The sequence below is a fragment of the Labrus bergylta genome, chromosome 8, assembly GCF_963930695.1.
Source record: "Labrus bergylta chromosome 8, fLabBer1.1, whole genome shotgun sequence".
In the NCBI taxonomy this organism is placed as follows: domain Eukaryota; kingdom Metazoa; phylum Chordata; class Actinopteri; order Labriformes; family Labridae; genus Labrus; species Labrus bergylta.
In genome coordinates, this window is record NC_089202.1 from 19,939,402 (window position 1) to 19,961,467 (window position 22,066).

The following is a 22,066-nucleotide window of genomic DNA, read 5'->3' on the forward strand; positions in this document are numbered from 1 at the left end:
TACTCAGAGAATATTTTTTCTTGTTAACACGTCAAAGACTTGATGACTAATTAAGAAATAATCAACATACATTTACATGCTGTATGATGAAGATGCAGAAAGGTTGTTAAGGTTACATTAAGGGTTCTCTTAACACTGAACGACTTCTTCAACAAAGCCACAGAGTTCAAGTAAACACTAAAACGATTTTGATTGTGTCTCTGCTGAAGTCTGCACATTTTAATCTCCGAGCCTTTCCCAAACACCAACACAGCCACTGTAAAGGAATGCATGTCTGTGACTTACTCAACCTCTGGTCAGTGTGATTCACCTCAGCGTCTGCTGTCCTTTCAGCTGCAGCTGGAGATCGCTCTGCTGCAGGGAGAGCTGCAGACGGAGAAGAACCAGCTGCACAGACAAACACAGAAGCTGCAGACTCTACAGCAGGACGCCACACAGAGAGAGGAGCACAGACAGAAGGACAGACAGAAGGTAGCATAGCATTGATTATGTGTTTTATTTGTTAGTATTGAAGAACTTTTCTATGTTTTCTTTGACAATGAAGCTGTGTATAGTTGCTGTAACACTGGAACGGCCTCACAGCACTTTCAGCATCGCTACAACACGCTGAAGGAATTTGATGTAGAAATGCGTGGGCTCTGTAACGTTCAACCAGCCTCAACACTTAATGTTGTCAATGATAAATCATTTCCCGGCTGCTACAGCTGGAGCAGAGCTGGTTTGGAGTTAGAGGTCTGCGGTCTTTCAGTACCAACAATACAAACATGGTTGTGAAATTGATTTGTCATTGTATTCTTTTTGTCTGGGTAGAAATTGTTTTTGTTATGCTTCTGTTCTTTATCCTGACTCTATTTTTTTTTTTTTTTTTTTATCTTTGACTGTGACAGCAGGAGCGAATGAGGCTAGAGGAGGAAAGAAGCAGGGTGGAGGAACTCAAGAGGAGGTGTGAGGAGAAGGAGAAACTGATCCCCGGTCAGCCTGAGAGCCAGAGAGAACAACTGACACAGCAGCTGCAGCAGGTAAGCGGCTGAGCTGAACACAGTGTCTTCAGTCTGAAACAGCTTATTGAAAAAGGATCTGATACCTTGATGATAATGTCTTTATATACTTTGTAAGTTTGAGAAAGTTCTGCTTCATCTTTTGTGAAGTGTAGCTGAGTGCAGCGCTATTCAGTCACATGCCCTCCTGGCTGTGACAGACTACCCCTGAGATCTCCCTCAGCTGTTCGTTCACATGTTGCTGCAGAAATCAAGATGACAGAAGAGGTGACATAGTCTGACCCTATAGTGATGTTTTTTTTTAGTTTTTTTTTTACTTAATATCAATTATATGTGTAATTGGACATTTTTAGAGTATCAACAAACGAGTGGAGAAGCACATACTTGCAAGTAGAAAAGAGTATGAACATGCTTCATTGCAGGCACAATGACCTCATTGGTTTCATGATATAAATATCGTCATCCCCGCCTGCTCGCTTTTGGTGAATTTCACTGACTATTTCCTTCTGCTTTCACACATACTACAAACATTTTGTGCATGTTTGAAAACATCATGAAGACGATTTAACATGTCGTTCTCATGAAAAAGCACACGGGTCATTTCAATGTTAAAGACATAGAGGCAGTCTGACCAGATCAGACCTTTCAACATTCATATAATATTTACTTTAATGAGGCCCAAATCCAAAGATTAACATAAATCTGCAGCAGCAAGATATGAAACAAGAAGAAACAGAAGTGAGCGTGATGTTCTGTCATTAGAGATGTTAAAAATGAATGTTATCGCCCATGCACAACCTAAAACAAGTATTTTATTAAGTGAAATACTTGGCCAGAGATGTTGGAAGAGATTTTTCTCACATATTTTTTCCCCTCTTCTTTTGTAATTTGTGCACAAAATATTTTAAAAATAAACCTTGCACAATGACAATAATAATCTGAAGAATATCACACGACTGTGCTGCTTTTTGACCAAATGTGCCATCATTTGTGAATGAGGTCATTGGTAAGATCATGTAAAAAGCACCTTGTGTGTGTTCATGTTGGAATAATCTAAAGCTTTCACTCGGACAGAGACATGAAGTCTGATATCAGACATTTGAGATTTGAAAACAATGGAAGTTCTTCTTTGAGAATATATATTCAATCCAAGCTGACTGACACAACCTCCTGTATGTTTTTTTTTAAACAAACATTACTTTGTACCAATCTTTGTGTTTGTGTCATGTGTTTGCGGGAGTTTTCACTTCTTCAAATTTTCTCCTATTGGTGAAGCCTTCTTAGTTCAGCTGTAGTCTGACAGGTGAGCTGTGACGGTTTCTTTGTAAGCAAACGAGTAAACGAGCTATCTTAATAGAAAATCTATTAGATTAGCAGTGATTCAGTTACCAGTCAAAACAAGCTTTCAAACGGCCACGTCTCTGCTTTTTCCGACTACTTGTTTGTTTAGAAATGCAACCAGCTGTCCTCAACCGATTTCTGAAAACAACAAGATCAGAATTATTATCACAGTTTAGATACAAAGAAACTGAAAATCTATTTCGCAATGTTGTTTGTTGCTATCTGTAAAAAAACTAAATCTGAAACTGATACTGACAGTGCTGTTTGACTCATGACGGCATGTCTCAGACAAAGTTTCATCAGGGCTCAGTTTGAATGTTGTTTTTTCTTCACAGTGTGTGATTGTTCAGTTCCTGTTCAACCTGATGTGAAGCTGTTTAGTCAGAATACACACAGACATAGTTCATAGGACGTCCACATGCCTTTGTGAATGTGACAGATGGGGATAAAAGACGGCCTTGTTTTACGACATCCAGCAGCAGGTTGTTAGTTTGTGTTCTGACATGTCAGATTTATGTGGAAAGATCTCTGCAAACTGGTTTGTCAAAAATAATTGCGCCACTGAGAACACGATGCAGACGTGCTCACATCCAGAGGACGGCCTGCACCAGAGCAACACACACGTGTTGTGAACAATGAGGCTGTACGAGTTTGGATTACAGCTCATAGTGACAAAGAACTAAAAATGAATTTTCTGACAGTTTTTTGCTAATTAGTAGAATTGAATTGCTGTCCATTGTGAAAAGACTTCCTGGAGCCTTTGTATTCATAATAAGACAGCTGCTACCTTAGGAAAAAGAATTGTATGTTTTATTGCACACAGTTAATCTGTGGGGAAAATTCTGCAGATTTCTTGAAACCAATAGATATCTTAAAATGAACATGTGATCGTTTGGTGGAGGCACTTTGCATTGTCTTTTATAATATTGGCTGAGTCAATACAAGAAAAAGGTTGTTACTGTGATAAGAGGTAAAATGCCTCTTTCTAAAGAACAAATAACTTCAGTTCATTCATTATTAGATTAGGTTACGGCCGCCACCTTCCCGGGGTTACGATCTAAGTGAGTGACACGCCTGCTGCACACACGTTGATGATTTGACATTGATGTTTATGGTTTTGTTGTTGTCGCGGTCTTGTCGTGGTCTGGGAGCGCTCTAGTCTCTTGTATTTCTTGGTCTTGGTTAATGTGGTCTTGACTACAACACTCGCAGCAAACACACAGTGTCAACAGTAAAACCATTCAATCATACAGTACTCATGAGATAATAAGACTAATTATAATACAATCAGAAGCTGAAACAGTTGCATACAGAAAGTTTGAATTTAAGACTTTATTACTGAGCATTTAAAAACAGTCAGGGTCACTAAGTTAAAGGTTTAAAATCAGACTGTAGATTGTTCCAGAAAAAGGTGCAGAAAACACTTTTCTTTAACAACTCATTTCAGACTTTGGGATCAACAAACTCCACAGAAGGTTGTTGATGGTCCTAATATTGTAGTGCATCTCAGTTTGAATAAAAAGTTAAAGCAAGGGCCGTGTGCAACTGGAAACAAGGTTTAAACTCTGTAAAAGTCTTTTTTTAATCTGTTTTCCAGCGCTTTAACCAACCTGGACCTACTCCTACTGAAGACTGTTATATTAGACTAATCGTTGTGTGTTTTTACTCAGGAGAAAGAGGCGATGGAAGCAGCAGCCCGGGCCTTTGAGGACTGGGAGTTTCGTGTTCTGGAGCAGGAGAGCGGCATTGAAGAGGACGAGAACTCGACGGACAAAGAGAAGGAGAGAGAGAGTGAAGAGGAGGCGGAGAAGGAGATCTCCTGTCAGCGGCAGGCAGTCAACAAAGCACAGGTACACAACATGTCTTTGAGGAGTTTGTTTGAGGATGTATCAGCTGCTCCTGACATGTTTTTCAGGTTCATGGCTTATCGGCTTGTCATGTGCTTCATGTCAGCGTTTACGCTGGAAGGCTGAAGGTCAGTACAGACTTATGACCTCAGACTTGATCAGAAATATGTAGGAGCCCTCATAAATTAAATAAACTTTAAACACATGTCCAATGGTGAATTGTTACATAATCATTTTCAGTATAAGTCTCTAGTTGTCTGTACCTCTGAATAAAAGCGATACAGACTACCTTCAAATTCTAAAAACATTTATTTAAGTTTTTTAATATTCAGTTATTGTTGGACTGTATCAGAGATAATTGGTGCATCTGATTCCAACAAATTGCATTGTTAGCAAACAAGAAGACAAACGTACTGCAACAAAAAGAACAACAGCTTATTATTTTTGGGCGACTGTGGTTCAGTGGTAGAGTCGTTCATCTCTTAACCAGAATGTTCGGGGGTTGGATCCCCAGCTTCTGCAGACACGTGTCGATGTTGATCGCTGGGCGAGACACTTAACCCCGAGTTGCTCCTGCTGCTCCGTCTGCGACGTGTGAATGTGTACAAACGAAATGAGTTACTTCTGATGAATACTTTACATAGAAGACTCCACCATCAGTGTGTGAATGTGAAGGTGTGACCTGCAGTGTAAATCGCTTTGAGGACTATGATGACTAGAAAAGCACTTTACGAACTCAACAAAGTCCGAGTACAAAAACTTTTAATTGAGTGTATAAACTCAACAAGATAAAACGTCAGTATAAAGTATAAAGGTTCAGAAGAAAACTTAAACTGTGACACCTTTTTCCTGATAATTTAGTGAGCCAAAGTTGCTTTTCTTGCTGTACTTTTGTTTTGCAGAATCCTCCATTTTTCAATTTTGTAAAATAAATTATCTCCTTTTTAGCATTAAAATAAAGAAGAGAAGATCAGTTGGTGACCTTAAAAGCTACACATCGGAGTCTCTGCTACAATGATCACATTGTTTTTGAGATGTTTGATTTTTTTTTAGAGCTGTAAATCATCTTCAGATACAACAGACCATATTTAGTTCTCTTACACAGTGAAAGTTATTGTTCCTGTTGGACTCACTACCACATTATAAATCTATTTTCTATATTTTAAATTACAATGCACACTAACATACACACTCTCATATTCTGCCACAGGCCACCATTCTGATTCTGATTTAAGGTTAGGCCTTGACACGAGCGTGAACTCTTTACCTCACGCGCACCAGCGTCACCCTGACACTGTCACATGACTCCGTAAAGCACGCTTAATTACATCAGAGGCCACCATGAGAGAGGGTTAAAGGAGCAGAGCAGAGCAGCTAACAGTAAAAACACGAGGTGAAATATTTTAAGAGGATGATCGTTATGATCTTAAAAACGAATACGGTGACACTGATTATATTTGATACTCGTTCTTTTGTAGTTAGCTAAATGCTAAAGCTGTATTGCACTAAAGTGTTTGGTATTGGTAGAAAAATGACCTGATTATTATTCACAGATTGATTCAAAAATTTAAATCCAAAGAATTATTCTTGATCTATATTCGGTGTAAATAAAAGCAAAACAGTTGAGGACTAAAACAACAGTAATGGTTCCCTGTCTTTCCACTAACTGAAAAGGATTAATCCCAGTCATCACCTGGAGCGTACAACCTGTTTTTAAGAGGCAGAGCGCCAGTGAACGGCCTGTGATTGGACATTGTTTACTTTTGAAAAGAGCGGGCCTCTTCTGTCACACCCTCTCAGGCCCTCTAAAGGAAGATTGACTTTATAGCCTCAAACAAAGCGTGATTTAAAGTGGACATTCAAGGCATTTTAAAAAAAGACAATTAAAACTGCAGCTTAATGATGGAGAGAATCTGTAAAAAAAAACAAGTTTGGATTCACACGATGATGTGAAGAGACCTGGAAGATGTTAGCACACGTGTGATAAATCCTACTTTTCTAACAGCAGAGCAGAGAGGCTCGACAGTTGAAACTTTTAAACCCGAGTGTGCTCTTTGTTCTGATGGTGAGTTATCGTCGCGAACGTGTGTCTTCAGTGTTATTCTGTCTTGCAGATAATTTATTTGGCTGCAACATTCAATCATTTGAAGAATAAAAGGACTGTTAGTGTAAAGCTCCTCTAGAAATTCTGTGAGCTGTCACTTCAACACAGAGTTTCTGTTAACTATATTTATGTATGTAAGTGTGTTTTTTTTAGGCTCACAACACAGGGACTTACTAGTTTTGCACATATTTGGATTTGAAGAAAGGAATTGGGTAATGTAGCTCCATCCAGACATGGCAGGCACATGGTCACGATTAGAACAAAAGATTTATCCCATCATCAAACAAACTCATGAGAATAATGGTGACAGAGAAAATTCTAACCTGGGGCCCCAGATACCCTATTTCCAATGTCGCAGCCTATGAACAGAGGCTGTAGTAAACCACGCTCGGCCGTGGGTTTCGAGTTTTACGTCTGCTGCTTGCTGCTTGCTGCATGTCATCCCCCCGCCCTCATCTCCCAACATTTCCTGTCTCTCTTCAGCTGTCCAATCCAATAAATACAATTATGGACCAATACATAACTTTAAAAAACAAAATAAAATGTGAATATTATAATCAAGTCATGTGTACTTGCCTTGTTTTTAAATCCACCCTAACAGCACACACATACAAAGATAGGAAATCAAAAAACAAAAATAAACAAAGCATCATGTTTTTCATTTTAATAAGAACACCAGCTATTAAAGCTACAAACAAGTCTATAAGATAAATGACTGTGAAATTAAACTGATGCAGTCTGTCAGTCTGATTCCCTTAAGTATACCTATAACTACACACTACATACAACAACACAAATAACATACCTAAAGAGGGGACTAGATCCTGTGAGTTGTTTTCTGTTGTCTATTCTCTTCTTGATTATTGAAGCTGGTTCCTGGCAGGTATCTGTACACAGTTTAGTCCACTTTTGCTCGAGGTTTCTGCCCGTTTTAAGGTTGTGGTTTCTGCCACTGATGCCGGCTGCTTTCTCATTGGAGGATCAACTTGTCTCCTTGTAAATAATAAAAAAAAAAAAAAGAGTCCAGTCTAGACTGGATTTATGTGTGAAGTGTCCTGAGGTGACTTTTGTTGAGATTGAGCACAATGAAAATAACAATCAATTGATTAATTGATTGATTATACTTAATCTCTAAACTTAGCCTGAGAGCTCATCTTCTTCGGCACTTTGCCTCGAGGATGTTAAATAATTATGTCATGCAGGACAGACAGACTGGTGATCATAAGTTCCCCCTCTAGGAGTCGGGTTATGATATTACAGGTAGGAGCATAAAATAACAAAAGATGAACAATTAGAAACTAAAGGTTTATCAAGTATCCCCCATTAGAAAAATGAAAGCATAATCCAGTGTGTTTACATGGACTTAAGTGTCCCAGTTATTAGCCTTATCCCAGTTTTTATCATATTCAGGATATGACGTTTACAGGCACACATAGAAACCTGGTTATTCATATACTTGTATACTGATATCCTGGTTTCTGATTCCTGCATCTTATCTGCGCAGGTGCCTGTGATGTTTATTATACAACACATACACTCTCAAATCTGAGAAATATGAGACTGTGGCTTATTGCTAGCTTAGCTCCATTATATGCCAGCATCATGTTGCAGACATGGCGTATTCACCTCATCTCCAGCAACAGAAGAAAAGCATGACAGCAAATATTAAACACGTCCTCTCCTCTGGCTTGTGTCAGAGTGTCATGTTGCCGCCACCATGTTTGTTTTGCCGATACGTCACTTGGCTGAGGCCACACCTGAGCAGGAAGTCGGCACCTGTCAGAAACTGTTGTAAAGCATATACATGCCACAGTATCCTGTTTTTAGAGTTAACCAGGTTGCAAAAATCAGATTTCTTTCATGTCGGGATATGCTGTTTATATGCACAAACAAAAAAACTGTGTACTTAAAAACCAGATCAAAACTGAATACCACGTAAAGTCCACGTAAACACATTTGTTGTGACATTTGAGTGAAAGTCAACTAAAGACGAAAGCATTCACCCTGTAGGGACCAGAATTTCTTATTTATTTAATCTTCTAGCAGCCGTTGATTGAACCTTTAAGTCTGGCTCCACAGTCTGACAGACATTTAGTTAAACTTGGGTGGGAAATTATGCTAAAAGTAGCTTTGCTAACACCTTTTCTGCTACCTAAAGGTAATGATCAATCTCTCTTGTTATGACTCAAAACAAGTAACACTCCTCTTATTACTTATGTATATATTTTATTAACTGAAGATCTTTGATTACATCCTGGAAAAAAAATATTTAAAGTGCTGGCTTTTCATTACCATGACAGTTATCACAAGATTTTATGAGTAAAGACAACAGAAAGTGAAAACAGTACAGGATTGTTCCTCAGTCAGCTCGAGTATGTAAGAGGAGGAGTGAAAGAGATGAAGTGAGTGGTTGTGTGAGAGGGATGGTAGTTGACTCAGCTGCATATGACAGCTCGTGTCTGTCTATCTGTCTGTCTGTCTATCTGTCTGTCTATCTGTCTGTCTGTCTGTCTTCAGAATGTGTGCTGTAACTGTCCCTTAGCTGCTGATTAAATATCAGTCCATCGTTTCTTTTAGTTTCCCTCTCTGCCTGGCTGTCACGTGTCTCTCCTGTGTCTCATTAACTTGCAAAGTGGACGTTTGATTTGCATTGTGTCTCAGCTGAGGAGATCATCTCTGCATTCACTCATACCACACACACACACTCACACACACTCACACGGTCACAACAGGGATACTTTACCCAATATTACATCACGGCACAATAAAAAAGATTAAGAAAACTCGGGCCAGAAAATGAATCACAGACAGCAAACAACGCTTGTTTTGAGGAGAAAGAACCACACACACGCAGTCAAGACTGAAGGGAATCATGTTTTTAATTCTCAGGAGCGAGTCCAGCATTTGGAGAGGCAGCTGAAGGAGATGGAGAGGCAGAAGGAGAGGGAGCTGAACGCCCTGAGGAAAGAGAAGAGAGAACTCGTCCACACAACTCAGACAGTAAGAAGGATTTATGATCATTTGTACCACAACTGGGAATACTACAAAAAACAATGTTTTATTCTGATGGTTCAGTCAGTGGTCATTGACAGCTGCTACTTATGAAATTCTTCTGGTTGTATCAGAAATGAATCCTCACCTATACCGCAAAGTGCTTTTCAACTTTCAACTCACACTGAGACCAATGTAATGTTTGCTTGCCTTTGATACAGAGAAAATAACTAGTGTGCGCACATCCAAGCAAAATAGCATACAGGTGCAGGTCAAAACATTGCAGAAAAAAAAGAAAGGTCCTCACACTTTTCAGCTACGAATGAGCAACTTTATTTTAAACAGGGCAAGGTTTCAATCCAAAGGATCTTCATCAGGCCTTTGCCTTTGCCATTAATGCAGAACATGTATACATTTATAGTGGAAAATAAATTTGTGTCAAAAAGTCTATGAAGCCCTTTTTAAACATTTTTGTTTTGTTGCGTTTCCTTGTTCTGTCACATGTTCTCTAAACCGTCTGAGGTCCAAACGGCACAATTTTTCATTAGATAAATCTCATTGGTTGAATTGTTGATTGTATCAGATCTTTGCGGTTGTGATTGTTCATGAAGGAGTTGTTTGTGGGTCCTGAGGCTTGACCAGTTCAGAACCACTTATTTAGAGGACAGCCCACACGCTGCCATGTGCTATCAGAGTTGATTATGAATACTTATCTACTAAAGTATGTGATACATTCTGCTGCTAACTAAACTGTAGTTTTGACTTTGATAAGACTTTGATAAGACAGCGCCAGTTTAACTGAGGAGAGGAGAACGTGTAGACGAGGAATAAACAAATCAAACATAGAGAGACATAGAGAGAGAGAGAGAGCTTAACTCATGCTGGAGGAAGGGAAGGGAAGGATAGAGGGAGGAGTAAGCAAAAGGAGGGAGGGTGCTGCTTTTGTGAATGTGTGTGTACATGTGAGTGTGTGTGGATGTGTGAGAGGGAGAGAAGGAAAGCTGGGAGAAGTTCCACATCACTTCAACAAGCGGTAAGCTTTAAAAAAAAAAAGAAGGGATTAAATCGATCGGCACAGATGACAGCTGTTAAATTTGTGTTTTTCAGAAAAATTAGTGTAACGTTTAGATCACAGGCTCCTCTAAATGAGAGAACAGGAACAGCTGGAGGGAGGGCTGAAGGGAGTGGCAGCACAGAGGAGGAGAGACGGACGAGACAGTTCAGGCAGCATGACCAGCAGCATGTACAACTACAATATGACAGGATGTGCTTCACTTCTGTCAGAGAACTTTAAACTTCATGACAGAGAGCAAACGGACTCAGCAGAAGGTTTATGAACATTGAGTCTGATTGTATCAAGCTTGAATAAAAGAAGCGCTTGTAGTCGATTTCACCGAATGGAGAAGAAAACAAAAGGTCAGAAAGTGTGCTTTAAATCTTCCCTGTTCACACATTCCCCGTCAGCATGTGTTAGTGTGGAGCAGGGAGGAGACAGATAAGGGTTAAACTGTGGACGGCATGCGGCGTCTGAATTGCTCATGTGTTTGTGAGTCAAGCAGGGAAGGGAGGGTTAGAGGGAAAGATAGTGAGGGAATGATAATTTTTTTTAACTCATTAGGATCCCCCGTGGCAGTGGCAGTTTTCATTCTCAGTCAGATGTGGTATGTTGAACGCGGCGGGTTTCATCAGTCTCTCAGTCTCTGTTCTTTTCTGCTGCTCTGTGTGAACTTGTTTCGTGTATTTATCTGTTTGTGCTGTATTTGTGTCTCACCGCTCTGCTTCATCACATTCATGAAACTGAATTTCAAATGAAAACGTTATCTGGTCCGACAGGTTCTCAGAGAGAAGAAGCCGCTCACTGATTGGTCGAACGTCACCGGCTCCGCCCCCTGCATGATGTCACTCTCCCCTCTGACAGTTCACAAGCCTCCTCAGGTAAGCAGCATGTTGCCATGGTTACAGCGCGTGTCGAACAACAAAAATGACAGTTTTTATCGAACAGTTTGCCATTTATTTTCTCAGCAGAAGTTGGATTTTAGTTCTTTGTTTGACTGCTCATCTAAAATTCATAGATATTCATGGTTTTTAAGTCTTTAAACGCTACTTTTAAAATAACCTCTTAAAAACAGTTTTAAACCACATTTTTGAAAGATAATCTTTCTCATTGATCTACATTTTGTGTCTTTGTGTGCAGTTTTTCTATGTATTGCTTCACTTGTTGCTCAGGGTATAAAGATCCACAGAGGTCACCGTTCGGTTCGTACCTCGATTTAGGGTCATGGTTCGGTTTGATTTCGGTTTAACGGGAAAAAAGCGAGATAAAGTTTCAGAGTCATATTTCTAATTTAATGAGAGCTGACTGTGGTACAGGTTACAGTTTGTTCCATCTTGTGTCTTTGTGTGACAGTCTTTAGTGTATTGAATATTCAACAAAAAAAAGCATGCTCTGAACCTGAAGTCTGAACATTCAGGACGAATACAAATACTGTTACACCACTACTTGTTGGAGTACATCTCGCTTGTTTGAGATTCAGGATTTTTTTTATTGTCATGACTTTATTATATTTATTATTACTAATATTTATTATTTCTGTTTTTATTTTTATTTTCATATGTAAAGCCCTTTTTAGCATGGGATTAGAATTAAATGTTTGTTATTACCTGAAAACATTATCATTAGAGCGACATGATCCTTCAAATATTTAGCAGTAGGGCTTGAAAATATCTTAAATGTGAAATATAGCAATGATAATTGCTGATTTAAACTATATAAAGGTAGAAATGTATCATAATCACTTTACTGTTTTAGCTCAGAGAAATACGATTTAATTCAGTCATTGAACCTTTGTTTAAATACACAGGGTCATTGAGGGAACGTCTTCAATATTTAATATGTCAAGAGTAAATTCATGAGAGTAATTAAACACAAAATATTGAAAATGAAGTTTTTTCAGCAGCTCATACATGCCTCGTTTTCATTTTGTGTCGTAGGACCATGGCAAAGATTCTGCCAGTTTGCCCAGGAGACGGAGCTCGAATCGAAACCGACCAAACGACCGACCGCTCTCAGTACAGGGTGAGCTTTGATGACTTTCTTATTGTGGTCTTGATTGTTCATGCTGAGATCACCATGGGATAGAACAATAAACCCTCTCTCTGCGCTCATGTCCTCATTTTGTGGCGACTGTTTGCTCAGTTCCCTCCCTTTTAGTCAAATCAAAGGTGTGTCAGTAGAGACTGCAGGTTGTTTAAGCGTTGGTGGAAAGCAGGATTTACCTGTACGGACCGGATGAGCCAGAGGAGCTCACATTAACCAAAGCCTAAACTTTTTCACACACACACACACACACACACACACACACACACACACACACACACCTATATGTCACCAAATGTCAGAGCAGCCTGACCTACAAGGCCGTGTCAAGTCTTGTGTGTGTCCTCGCCTTTCCTTTTTTAGTACAAAAGCAGAAATAAAAAGGTACGCAGAAAGGTACATAAAAACCTATTAAAAAACACTTTGAAATGCATTAAAACACATAAAAAGCACATTACAACTCATATTATCTCTAGACATGGCAATCATTTGCACAAATTGTTTATCCACATTTTCAACAAATGCGTATTAGCCTTGACGTTTCCTTGTCTGCCTCTGTTACCTTCCTCTCTCAGGGTTGGTGAGGACGCTTCCAGACAGCCCAGAGGCTTTCAAGTCTCCCCATCCTTCCCACAGGCTCAGCAACGGGCACAGCAGCATATACAGACCAGGGACCAGCAACGGTGGAGGGCTCATCACTCCCTGCAACAGTACGACAAGCTCCCGTGCTGCCAGGTCAGTTACTGCCCCGCTGGTTTGATGAACACTCTCTAAAAGAGGGAGACTTTTCGGTTTGATTTATTTCGCCGATGCATGCAACAGTAAAGGCAGGGATGTATTTTTTATTGTTCATACTTAAAAGGTGCAACGGACCCGTTTTTATGTAAGGTGCAGCTACAGTACTTTAAAAGATTATTCCAGTTTATTGGATAATTTTTTCTTATTTTCTTAGATTTTGAGAGAAATCCTGTTAGTTATAACAGCATTCACCCAGCAAAGACGCAGACCATGTTTCGTCTGGTAATCTGGTCATTTTAATCATGAAATCGCTACTAAAAAAATCTGATAGGGCAACAAAAACAGGAAATTGAAAATATATTTAAGAATATAATCGAAAGCATCCTAATCAGAGCTAAAACTGAAAGTGAGCACACTGAAAATGAAGGGAATAAAGGTTGACAAGTTATTATTGTTTAAATGGGTCAAACATATAATGCTGTGTTTCCTGTATGATTGTTCATATAAAATATATAATCGTGAAAGACATAATTAAAGATTTACAGTGATCATTCTACAACAGAGACTAATCAAAGTACTGAATGCTTCTCCTTTTTGTACATATTAAGACATAAAAATAAGCATACTAACTACTTTTAACTACGTTTGCCACATAAGCCACATATCGCTCTGTATACGTCCGGCTGAAGCTGAAATATGACATCTAAAACCGTCATAAACACCACATATGAGCAAATAATTAATTCAAGGGAATAAACAGGAGTTATTATATTCAGATATTGTGCACTTATGGTGATTGACATTATAGGCACGCACTTGCACCTTCACAGTCTTTTTCTTCCTGCATTTGTCTCTGCAGCTGTGTGATTTTAATCTGGACTATGAGTTTAAATTCTTTACATCTTGTAATATCAGTTTGTGTTGAGAAACATCATCTGCTGACAGCAGACTGGTTGAGGTTGATAACCAGCCTTATGGGACCACTTAGTGGGATCTCTTTTGTCAGGGTGAGTGAAGCCAGATATCCAAAAGAAACCCTGGGTATGTTGTAGAATATCCTTCTGGTTTGGCCTCTTTTGGAGCATTGTTGGTTGTTTTATTTGTTGTTAATGTTGTTCAGGATGACCCTGATGAAGGCCACGAGCCGAAACGCGTCGGTCTAAATTGTTAATAAAGTTAATCTTCTTACCACAAGTGTTGCTGGAGCATTTTGACCTCTTGTTAATGTTGTTCAAAAGTTTGTTAGGTTTATTTGCAATTTTGTTGTCTGTACAAATGTGTTTATTCTTTGTTTCTCAGGAGCTGCACAGTTAAAACTGTATGTAAATGTATTTTGTATCTAAATCTCTGAGTTACCAGATGAATATGACTTCTTAATCTCTCAGCCCGTCTCTGTTCGATCTGGTGGAGATCGAGAAGAAACTGAGAGAAGCCAAAGCCGAGAAAGAGAGGCTGCTCAGAGAGCGGGTGAGTCACCTGCTGTGGGAAAAACATTCACTGACACCTCTAATCACCCGCGACACCCTGCATTAGACACGGCTGTCCGATCACGGACACCCATCCTGCTCACACATGACGCTTTCAGAAAACAGCCACCAGATGTGTGAATGTTTGTTATGCATATTTGAAGCATGGTTAAATACCAAGACAGAAAAATGTGAAGCCATATGAGTGTGAACATGAGTGTGTAAGAGTTGAACTAGGGAAGTGAAGGGATGCTTTCAGTGTGCATTTTGCTGCCAGCTGTCTTTTTTAAAAACACAAACATCAAGCAGTCCATTGAAAAAAACATCTCTGTTGCTTGTTACCCTTGAAAAGGCTCATAAAATATTTTGGAATAGTTTAGTGATTTTCTCTGATTTGTGTGTGCAACCAGGAAGAGCGAAAGCGGGTGTTGTTGTACGAGAGAAGGCAAAGAGAATTAAACTCTCCCAGAAAAGAGCCAGTCGAAGCTGAGACCCCACATAGTCCAGAGCCAGAACCAAAGGAGGAACCAAAGGCCAGTTCTCCCGTGAAGTCCCCGGAGGTATGTTGGAAGTATCTACAATGAAGCCATGTTTAAGATCAATCTGTTTTATCTGATCTCACCAGAAATCCTTAAAAATATGTGACCATTAAAACAGGAGCTGATTGATGAGTTTAATGTTTCCTCAGATTTCCATGTAAAACTAAAGTTCCTCTTTTAGCCTAAATCTAAACTCAGTTTGTCCCTCCAGCAGCGCAGCCTGCCTCTCTTCCTCTCCCCTAACTTCGACCTGCGGTCACACCTGGAGACTCTGGGTCACGGAGTAGCCGCCTGCACAGACCTTCGGCTGACGCCTCGACGCTGTGCAGGCTTCCTGACCAAACGAGGGGGGAGGGTGAAGACCTGGAAGAAAAGGTGGTTCCTGTTTGACATGGACCACAGACGACTAGCTTACTATACAGGTCAGACTGGCTGGGAGAGGGGTGTGTGTGCAAATACTGACTGTGTGTTTGCATATGAAAGCCCTGTGTGTCTCACTAGATCCCTAAAGTAAAGTCAGGTGTTTTCATTACACGGCTACTTACTAAATAAAATCAATAATTCTACACAATTATCTTATTGATTTAAAAAGATTTATTTCTTCTGCTTAATAAAAAGTCTGTTGGAATCTACAGTTGGAGCTGCGTCCATAGCAACGGTAACCTCTGTAGCCTTTTTAAAAATGAGCTAAACTAGCTTTCATTATGAACTTTACACTGAGTATTTCTGCAGATGGTGAAGTGAGACGAGGGTAAGAGGTCCACATGAATCAGCACAGCACCTGATTGAGTTTTTCTGCCTCGTTATGTCTGAGGCTTTTCCATTCATCAGTCTTCCTCACCGTATCCCGTAGCACATGTGTTAGTCGTGTGTTAACTTTATCTTTAGTTTTGTAGATTTCTCTGTCCTAGCGTTCAGTTTTTAAATCTTTTTATCCGCTGTTACCCTCTTCTTTCTCCTTTTCCCCACAGTACACAGACCAAAGTCTAATTAAGCGGACTGCTTTCAGCGGATTGACATGATCAGAGTTAGTCCTGTGATAAGAGCTGCGTACCTAGCAACCGTCTGCTTCACTTAGTAACGTTTTGTTCTTCTCAACTAGACTGTTGCTATGCGTAATTGGCCAATCAGATTTAACACAGCCGTGTAATGAATTTATACTTTTAAGCTTCTATCGGTCTTTACTTTGATGTACAGTCTATTTTGTAATATAATAAAAAATGAAATTAAATTCTCATAAAGTGACAGAGAACTGATGACTTCAGTGACTTGAATAAGATCTTTGTTTCCTAATGAACCGCATGTTTCTCTTCCCTCTTCCTTTCCTGCAGAGTGTGACGAGAGGAAGCTAAAGGGAGTCATTTACTTTCAGGCCATAGAAGAAGTTTACTACGACCATCTACGAACAGCCACTTCTGTGAGTTCTCAAACACTGAAACAACATGAAAATGAATGATACTGAGTTTAAATCCCTGGTCATTGAATCTGCCCGGGAAACATTTAATAAACTGAATTTACAGCCATTTGTCATGAGAAAAATGAAGTTCGCTTCAAGTCTGACACATTATAAGAACTTTATTTAAACAAGCAAGGTTTCACAGTTAAAACAGAACATAATGTGAGAGGAAGTAAACAATTAAATAAAAGCAGAGTAGAAGCAAACTATTGCACTTCAGCCGCTCTACAAATGGAGGTCAGCGCTCTCAGAGAAGAGATAAGAGAACACTTTATTGTCCGTTTGCGCGGAAAATTATCTCGCATTACAGACTCAGAAATCCTCGCCTCCCCATCAAAACACATCACACTCAAAAGACAGAACGTAAGAGCAGGTACACGAGTTGCCAGCCGGGCAGCGCCATGTTTGACCTTAGACTTTCAGAGATATAACTCTCAGGCAGGATCCAAAGAAAGAACTGGAACACATAATTTATTTAAGCGCACAGGTAAGATAAATAAGGCCCCATACAACTGTACAAATCAATATATCAAGAATGTATCATGTTCAGACATGTGTGTGTCCAGGTACTGCATCTTTAAAATCTATGAAAAGTCAACTGGGGTTTGGTGTCATGTGGTGGTTGTTGTTGTTGTTGTTGTTGTTGTTGTTTTTGACAACAGACCAACATGCATGACCGCCATGGACTCTATTTTTAAAGACAGTGGTTTTATTAAAAGAACATTTTTGGAGGTCTTCACTTTGATCTTTTTAGTGTTGTGATTTGTCTCTAGAAGAATTCACTTTAGTACTTTTGGACTTCATGTGGTGTTAGAACAAACTCCTCTTGTGTTGTTCTTTAAATGACATAAAGATGATTCTAATGATTTGAGGTCGCTCTGTTTTCCCAGACGGGTCAGTGGACAGATTATAGACCTGGATGATTCGTGTGGGATTTAAAAGACACAGACGATCTCTATAATTATTGAATTAGAAATCAAAGGCAGGTGTCCGGTTACACAAGATCTGCTGAGTGGAGGTTAATCGGTCTCAGGTGTTAAATAACATGTCACATGACACTATAGGTTTACCATGACATTACAATTACCCTGAGAAACCCTGTCAATACTATTTCCTCATCTATCACCCAGAGCACGCTGTGGAAAGTGTGCTTTAGTTCACATTGAAGTACTTGTTAAAGGTCACTCTTTAGGTTATCACTAGGTCACTTTTGATGGTTTAAGTTCATTTCAGGATGATACTTCTTAAATTTGAAGATAGAAATGATACTTGGTAAATAAGTATTTTAATCTCATGATCACCAGAAACTATCTCGCGAGGACGAGAAAGTGTCTTATGTAAAGTATCGCCTTTGTTCATTCTTGTGCGCGTGTGAAACTTTCTCATGAGCAACATATAATTAATGAAATATTGTTTTCAGCCCATGTCCAACCAGGAAGTCCCATTGAGATTAAAAAATATATTTCACAAGAGAGACCTGACCAAGATAGCAGCCACACAATTACAACAATTGAAAACAGGCATTCAAATGAACAGTGGCCTTTTAAGAAAAACAACAACATGCTTCTGTGTCCATGTTGTTCACAGTGTGACACCAGCTCTTTCTGAAGAGGATTCCATGCCCAAGGTGCATTTCAAGAAAAAGGCAGCCATGGTCAGATCTGTTACAGAATTGCTCACTCTTCGCTGTATCCTGAGTGTTTAACTGGTGCCCAGTAGAGCTGAAATTAAGACGTGAGCTGGCAGATTTCCCAGAATGGCTTTGTAAATGAAGATATACCAGTGCTGTCGTCTGCTCATTGTTAATGATGTCTTACCCACAAATCATAAAGCATGCAGTGATGAGTAAGGTTTTTATTGTGCTGGTAATGAAAACAAGAGATGCATGATAAACTGGATCGGAAGTAAGTAAAGTGGATGATGATGCATTCATTTCCAACATGACACCTTAATCATATTACTGACAGAAATAAAACTTCTGCAAGATGTTTACTGGGATTAAAGCAGGTAATAAAAGAGCTTCAAAGGAACTGTTGTAATAAATCTGAACTTTAGGAACACAAATCTCTTCACTCTTGTTATCATGACATTACATGTCTGTGTTGTCTGTCTCTTCTTTTCAGTCTCCTCGGCCCACCCTTACATTCTGTGTGAAGACGTACGACCGTCTTTTCTTTCTGGTGGCTTCCAATGCAGTATCCATGCGGATTTGGATGGATGTCATCGTCACGGCAACAGATGAGCACAGTCGATATTGACCTCCGGGCTCGTGTGACTGTTTTAATCCTTGAGGAAGAGCTACTGAGACATTTTAGCGATTCTGTCGCCCTGTGCGAGGGGCTTGGTGTGGCTGAGAAAACACCTCAGGGACTCGTTCTCTACCTGGACTCAGGAATGTGGGTTTCGTGTGGGAGACTTAAACGGAGGTGCTCTGGGTCCTGGGACTCCGGAACACAGCAGGGGGGAACTCGTTACTGAAGGGAGTGACGCTTTAGTGGAGACGAGGTTCACTGGATGCCTGTTACCGGGAGTCACTCTTTGAGTCTGACCTCCCCCTGCTGGTCAGAGTCCGCCATTACAGCGTGCAATGTCATTACACGACGTTAAAGCCTGACTCGTGTGGACTTCACTACAGCTCACTGTGCAGGGATTAAAGTTCGTCAATTTGATAATTGGATTGATGTTTTCATCAGTGTCTATCCGGCGGGACAAAATAAATCAAAGGGAGCAGAGTGTCATAACGTTGCCTGCAAATCGCAGTTTTTACTGTCAGCCAGCTCCTTCACGTGAATCCTGTAGCATAGGCGCAAGTTTTCAATTTCTGTTTGATGTCGATGTGCCAATCAGATCCTTCATCTCGTCTTCGACGTGACGCCCGCTGGAAGACACCTTCTGCCCTCGGTAAATAAAAAAAGCTTCATTGCCGTAGCAAACATTAACGCGCACTGCTCGCTTTAATGTTTGGAGGCTACATCATGACAACACTTAGTTTGTGAATCCCAGGTGAATCACAGGTGAATGATTGCTCGTGACTTGGTAAGAGTTTGCCGGTGGACACGTTTAAGGAGCCTACCTGCCGCCAGAGTAAATAAGAGCTTCTAGAAACACGATGTGTGTGTGTGTGTGTGTGTGCAGACGTCCTCACAACAGGTGTTACACCTGAGTATCAACAGAAACAGCGTGAAATAACCCACGGTTACACTAGTCCGTTTAAACCCACCGTGCTGACATTAAATATACGAGATGAACTATCAATAGCTTTACTTTTGGCGTGTTTTCAACTCTGTGGTGTAAGGTAACTAAGCACATTAACTCAAGTACTGTACTTAAGTACTTTTACAGGTACGTTTACTGAGGGGGGATTTCTATTTTCTGCCTCTTATAATTAACTTCTACTGAAGTCTATTTCTAGTCTATTCTCAGAGGCACATATTGTTGCTTGTCGCTACACTAGGTTTCTTATGAAAGCTGTAGTAACTGAATACTTATCAGAATAACAACACTAAATCATTTATGAAGATAGATTTAGATTTTCTATACAACAGGAAGTTCATACCAAGTAATCCATTGAACAGGAGGCGTTCAATGAGCGCTGATGTACAGTACAACTTCACAAGTGCTCTTCACTTTGTATCAGTCTGAATTTAGCCTAGTATGATACAGCAAACAGTATTTTTCTAGGATATAAAAAAAAAAAAAAAAAAGGATTTACCTCAGACTCGGAAGAGGCCAAAAAAGCAACTCAAGGTATCAACTTTGCAGAGCTGGTTGTGTTAATGGTGCCAAATTTTGCAGTTTTGTTTCTAATTAACGACTTAATGCTTAATGTAGAACTGTTGGATTAAACTAATGTCACATGAGAGGGGAGCGCTGTTACAAGTATTAATATCTGCGTGATATATCTGTGTGTATTACTGAATCACAGCGGGGCTGATATTCACAACAACAGCACTCCCTCTTGTGTGATATTTCTTTTTTTTTTGTGACCGACTTTTAATTTTTTTTTAACAAAATGCAGGTGTACATCATCTTGTAAATTTAGTAGAAGCAATTCATTGCTCTGTAAAAGTATACACATAAGAGAAAAGACAAACCTGCACATATGCAGTACTTCTCTTTTTTACCCACAACCCTCCCCTCTTGGGTGATATTTCTGGAGTAAATGAGACTTAATTTGTTGTCTGGGGAAATTCACAAGCTCAGTAGGATGATGTTGAGTTACAAAATATTGAATATATGTAAACAAGCTCCTCCATTACCAGCTGCAACATTGAAACAATGATTATTGCTGTAATAATTACAGAAATACAATTTGACATATTGTATTCTGAAGGTGGCCTCCTGCATAAAGAGTCATTCTTCTTTTGCTACATTAAAGCACCATTTGATGCTTTTACTTTGAACTTTTAATTAAAGCTCATGTGAAACTCTCAGCTTTCATCGATGTTGGCGACCTCGGAGTGGCACCTTTTATCTCTTTGCTGATCTTTTGTTGTTCATGTGTAAGTAATGTACTTAAAAATCTCGTGCTGCTGTTCTTTAAGAGTCCAAATATAACTCAGACTGTGACTCTCTGCTGAGGGAAATGTAAACAGAGTCTGTCCCTGCAGCTCGCGTTTAGTGTCCTCGTCTGACACCTACCCTGCGACACTTTGTGTGGGCATTAAAAGTGACTCTATAGAGATAATCAGTGTGTTCTCTGATGGTCTAGTTTACTTTTTTAGATGATCTATGGGCTTTAATATTAATTTTGGTCTGTTCTACAACAACTGAACTTTCATCCTGTTGACCTTTACAACCACAGATATGTTGAAAGCCGCCATGAGGTCGACTCTGTTTCCCCACAATTTAAGACTAATTTCATATTTAGAAAAACATTCTTTGAAACAAGCTCCTCTTTCAAACGATGTTTGCTTTAATCCCTGCACACAGCAACGGGGGATGGACATCATAGCAGCAACACTTGTTCAATATAATGAAATCAAATACTCAGTCCAGTGATTGACATCCTGTATGAGACGCTCACAGAGCTCTGGGTAATTATTTGTATTTGGTTGCTTTACATTGTCTCATGTTTCCACTGTTATGTCCATACTCTCATTTTTACAATAACATAAATTTAATTTTCATGAAATAAGTTATATGGGTTGGTTTGATATGCAAATAAATGAAGGCATACACTGTGTTGAACGCACTATTAAATTTTTATTCAAAAAGTATTTGTTTTAGTTTGCTCTCTCTCTTTTTTTTGTATCATTATTTGGGACTTTAAAAACAGACTAAGCAAAAACAAAGGATGGGGATGGAGTCAATAAATCCATCAATCTTTGTATAGCACCAATTCATGAGTAATGTTATCTGGAGACACTTCACAAAAGAGCAGGTGAAATACCTTATTGCTATATTACAAAGTCCCAACGTTAATCCATCATGAGCACTCAGCAACATTTTGCAAAGTTACAGAGGTAAGAAAAAAGTTCCTTTAAGAG

General features: G+C 39.5%; 1 protein-coding gene across 6 annotated transcripts in view; it reads left to right on the forward strand.

Moving 5' to 3' along the window:
• The window catches only part of phldb3 (pleckstrin homology-like domain, family B, member 3), a 31,339-nt gene extending 9,543 nt beyond the window's left edge, over nt 1-21,796 (forward strand). The window contains exons 4-15 of one of the 6 annotated variants that reach the window (XM_020652562.3): nt 334-471; nt 888-1,019; nt 4,010-4,189; nt 9,180-9,290; nt 11,115-11,216; nt 12,273-12,357; nt 12,954-13,113; nt 14,502-14,583; nt 14,993-15,142; nt 15,336-15,543; nt 16,453-16,538; nt 18,701-21,796. In XM_020652562.3, coding sequence (XP_020508218.2) covers nt 334-471; nt 888-1,019; nt 4,010-4,189; nt 9,180-9,290; nt 11,115-11,216; nt 12,273-12,357; nt 12,954-13,113; nt 14,502-14,583; nt 14,993-15,142; nt 15,336-15,543; nt 16,453-16,538; nt 18,701-18,835 — 1,569 coding nt within the window. In that variant the 3' untranslated portion in view covers nt 18,836-21,796. Of the gene's footprint in view, nt 1-333; nt 472-885; nt 1,020-4,009; nt 4,190-9,179; nt 9,291-11,114; nt 11,217-12,272; nt 12,358-12,953; nt 13,114-14,501; nt 14,584-14,992; nt 15,143-15,332; nt 15,544-16,452; nt 16,539-18,700 lie in introns of all 6 variants that reach the window. The other 5 variants (XM_020652563.3, XM_065958061.1, XM_065958062.1 and 2 more) reach the window with 5 other exon arrangements.
• The last annotated feature ends 270 nt before the right edge of the window (nt 21,797-22,066 follow it).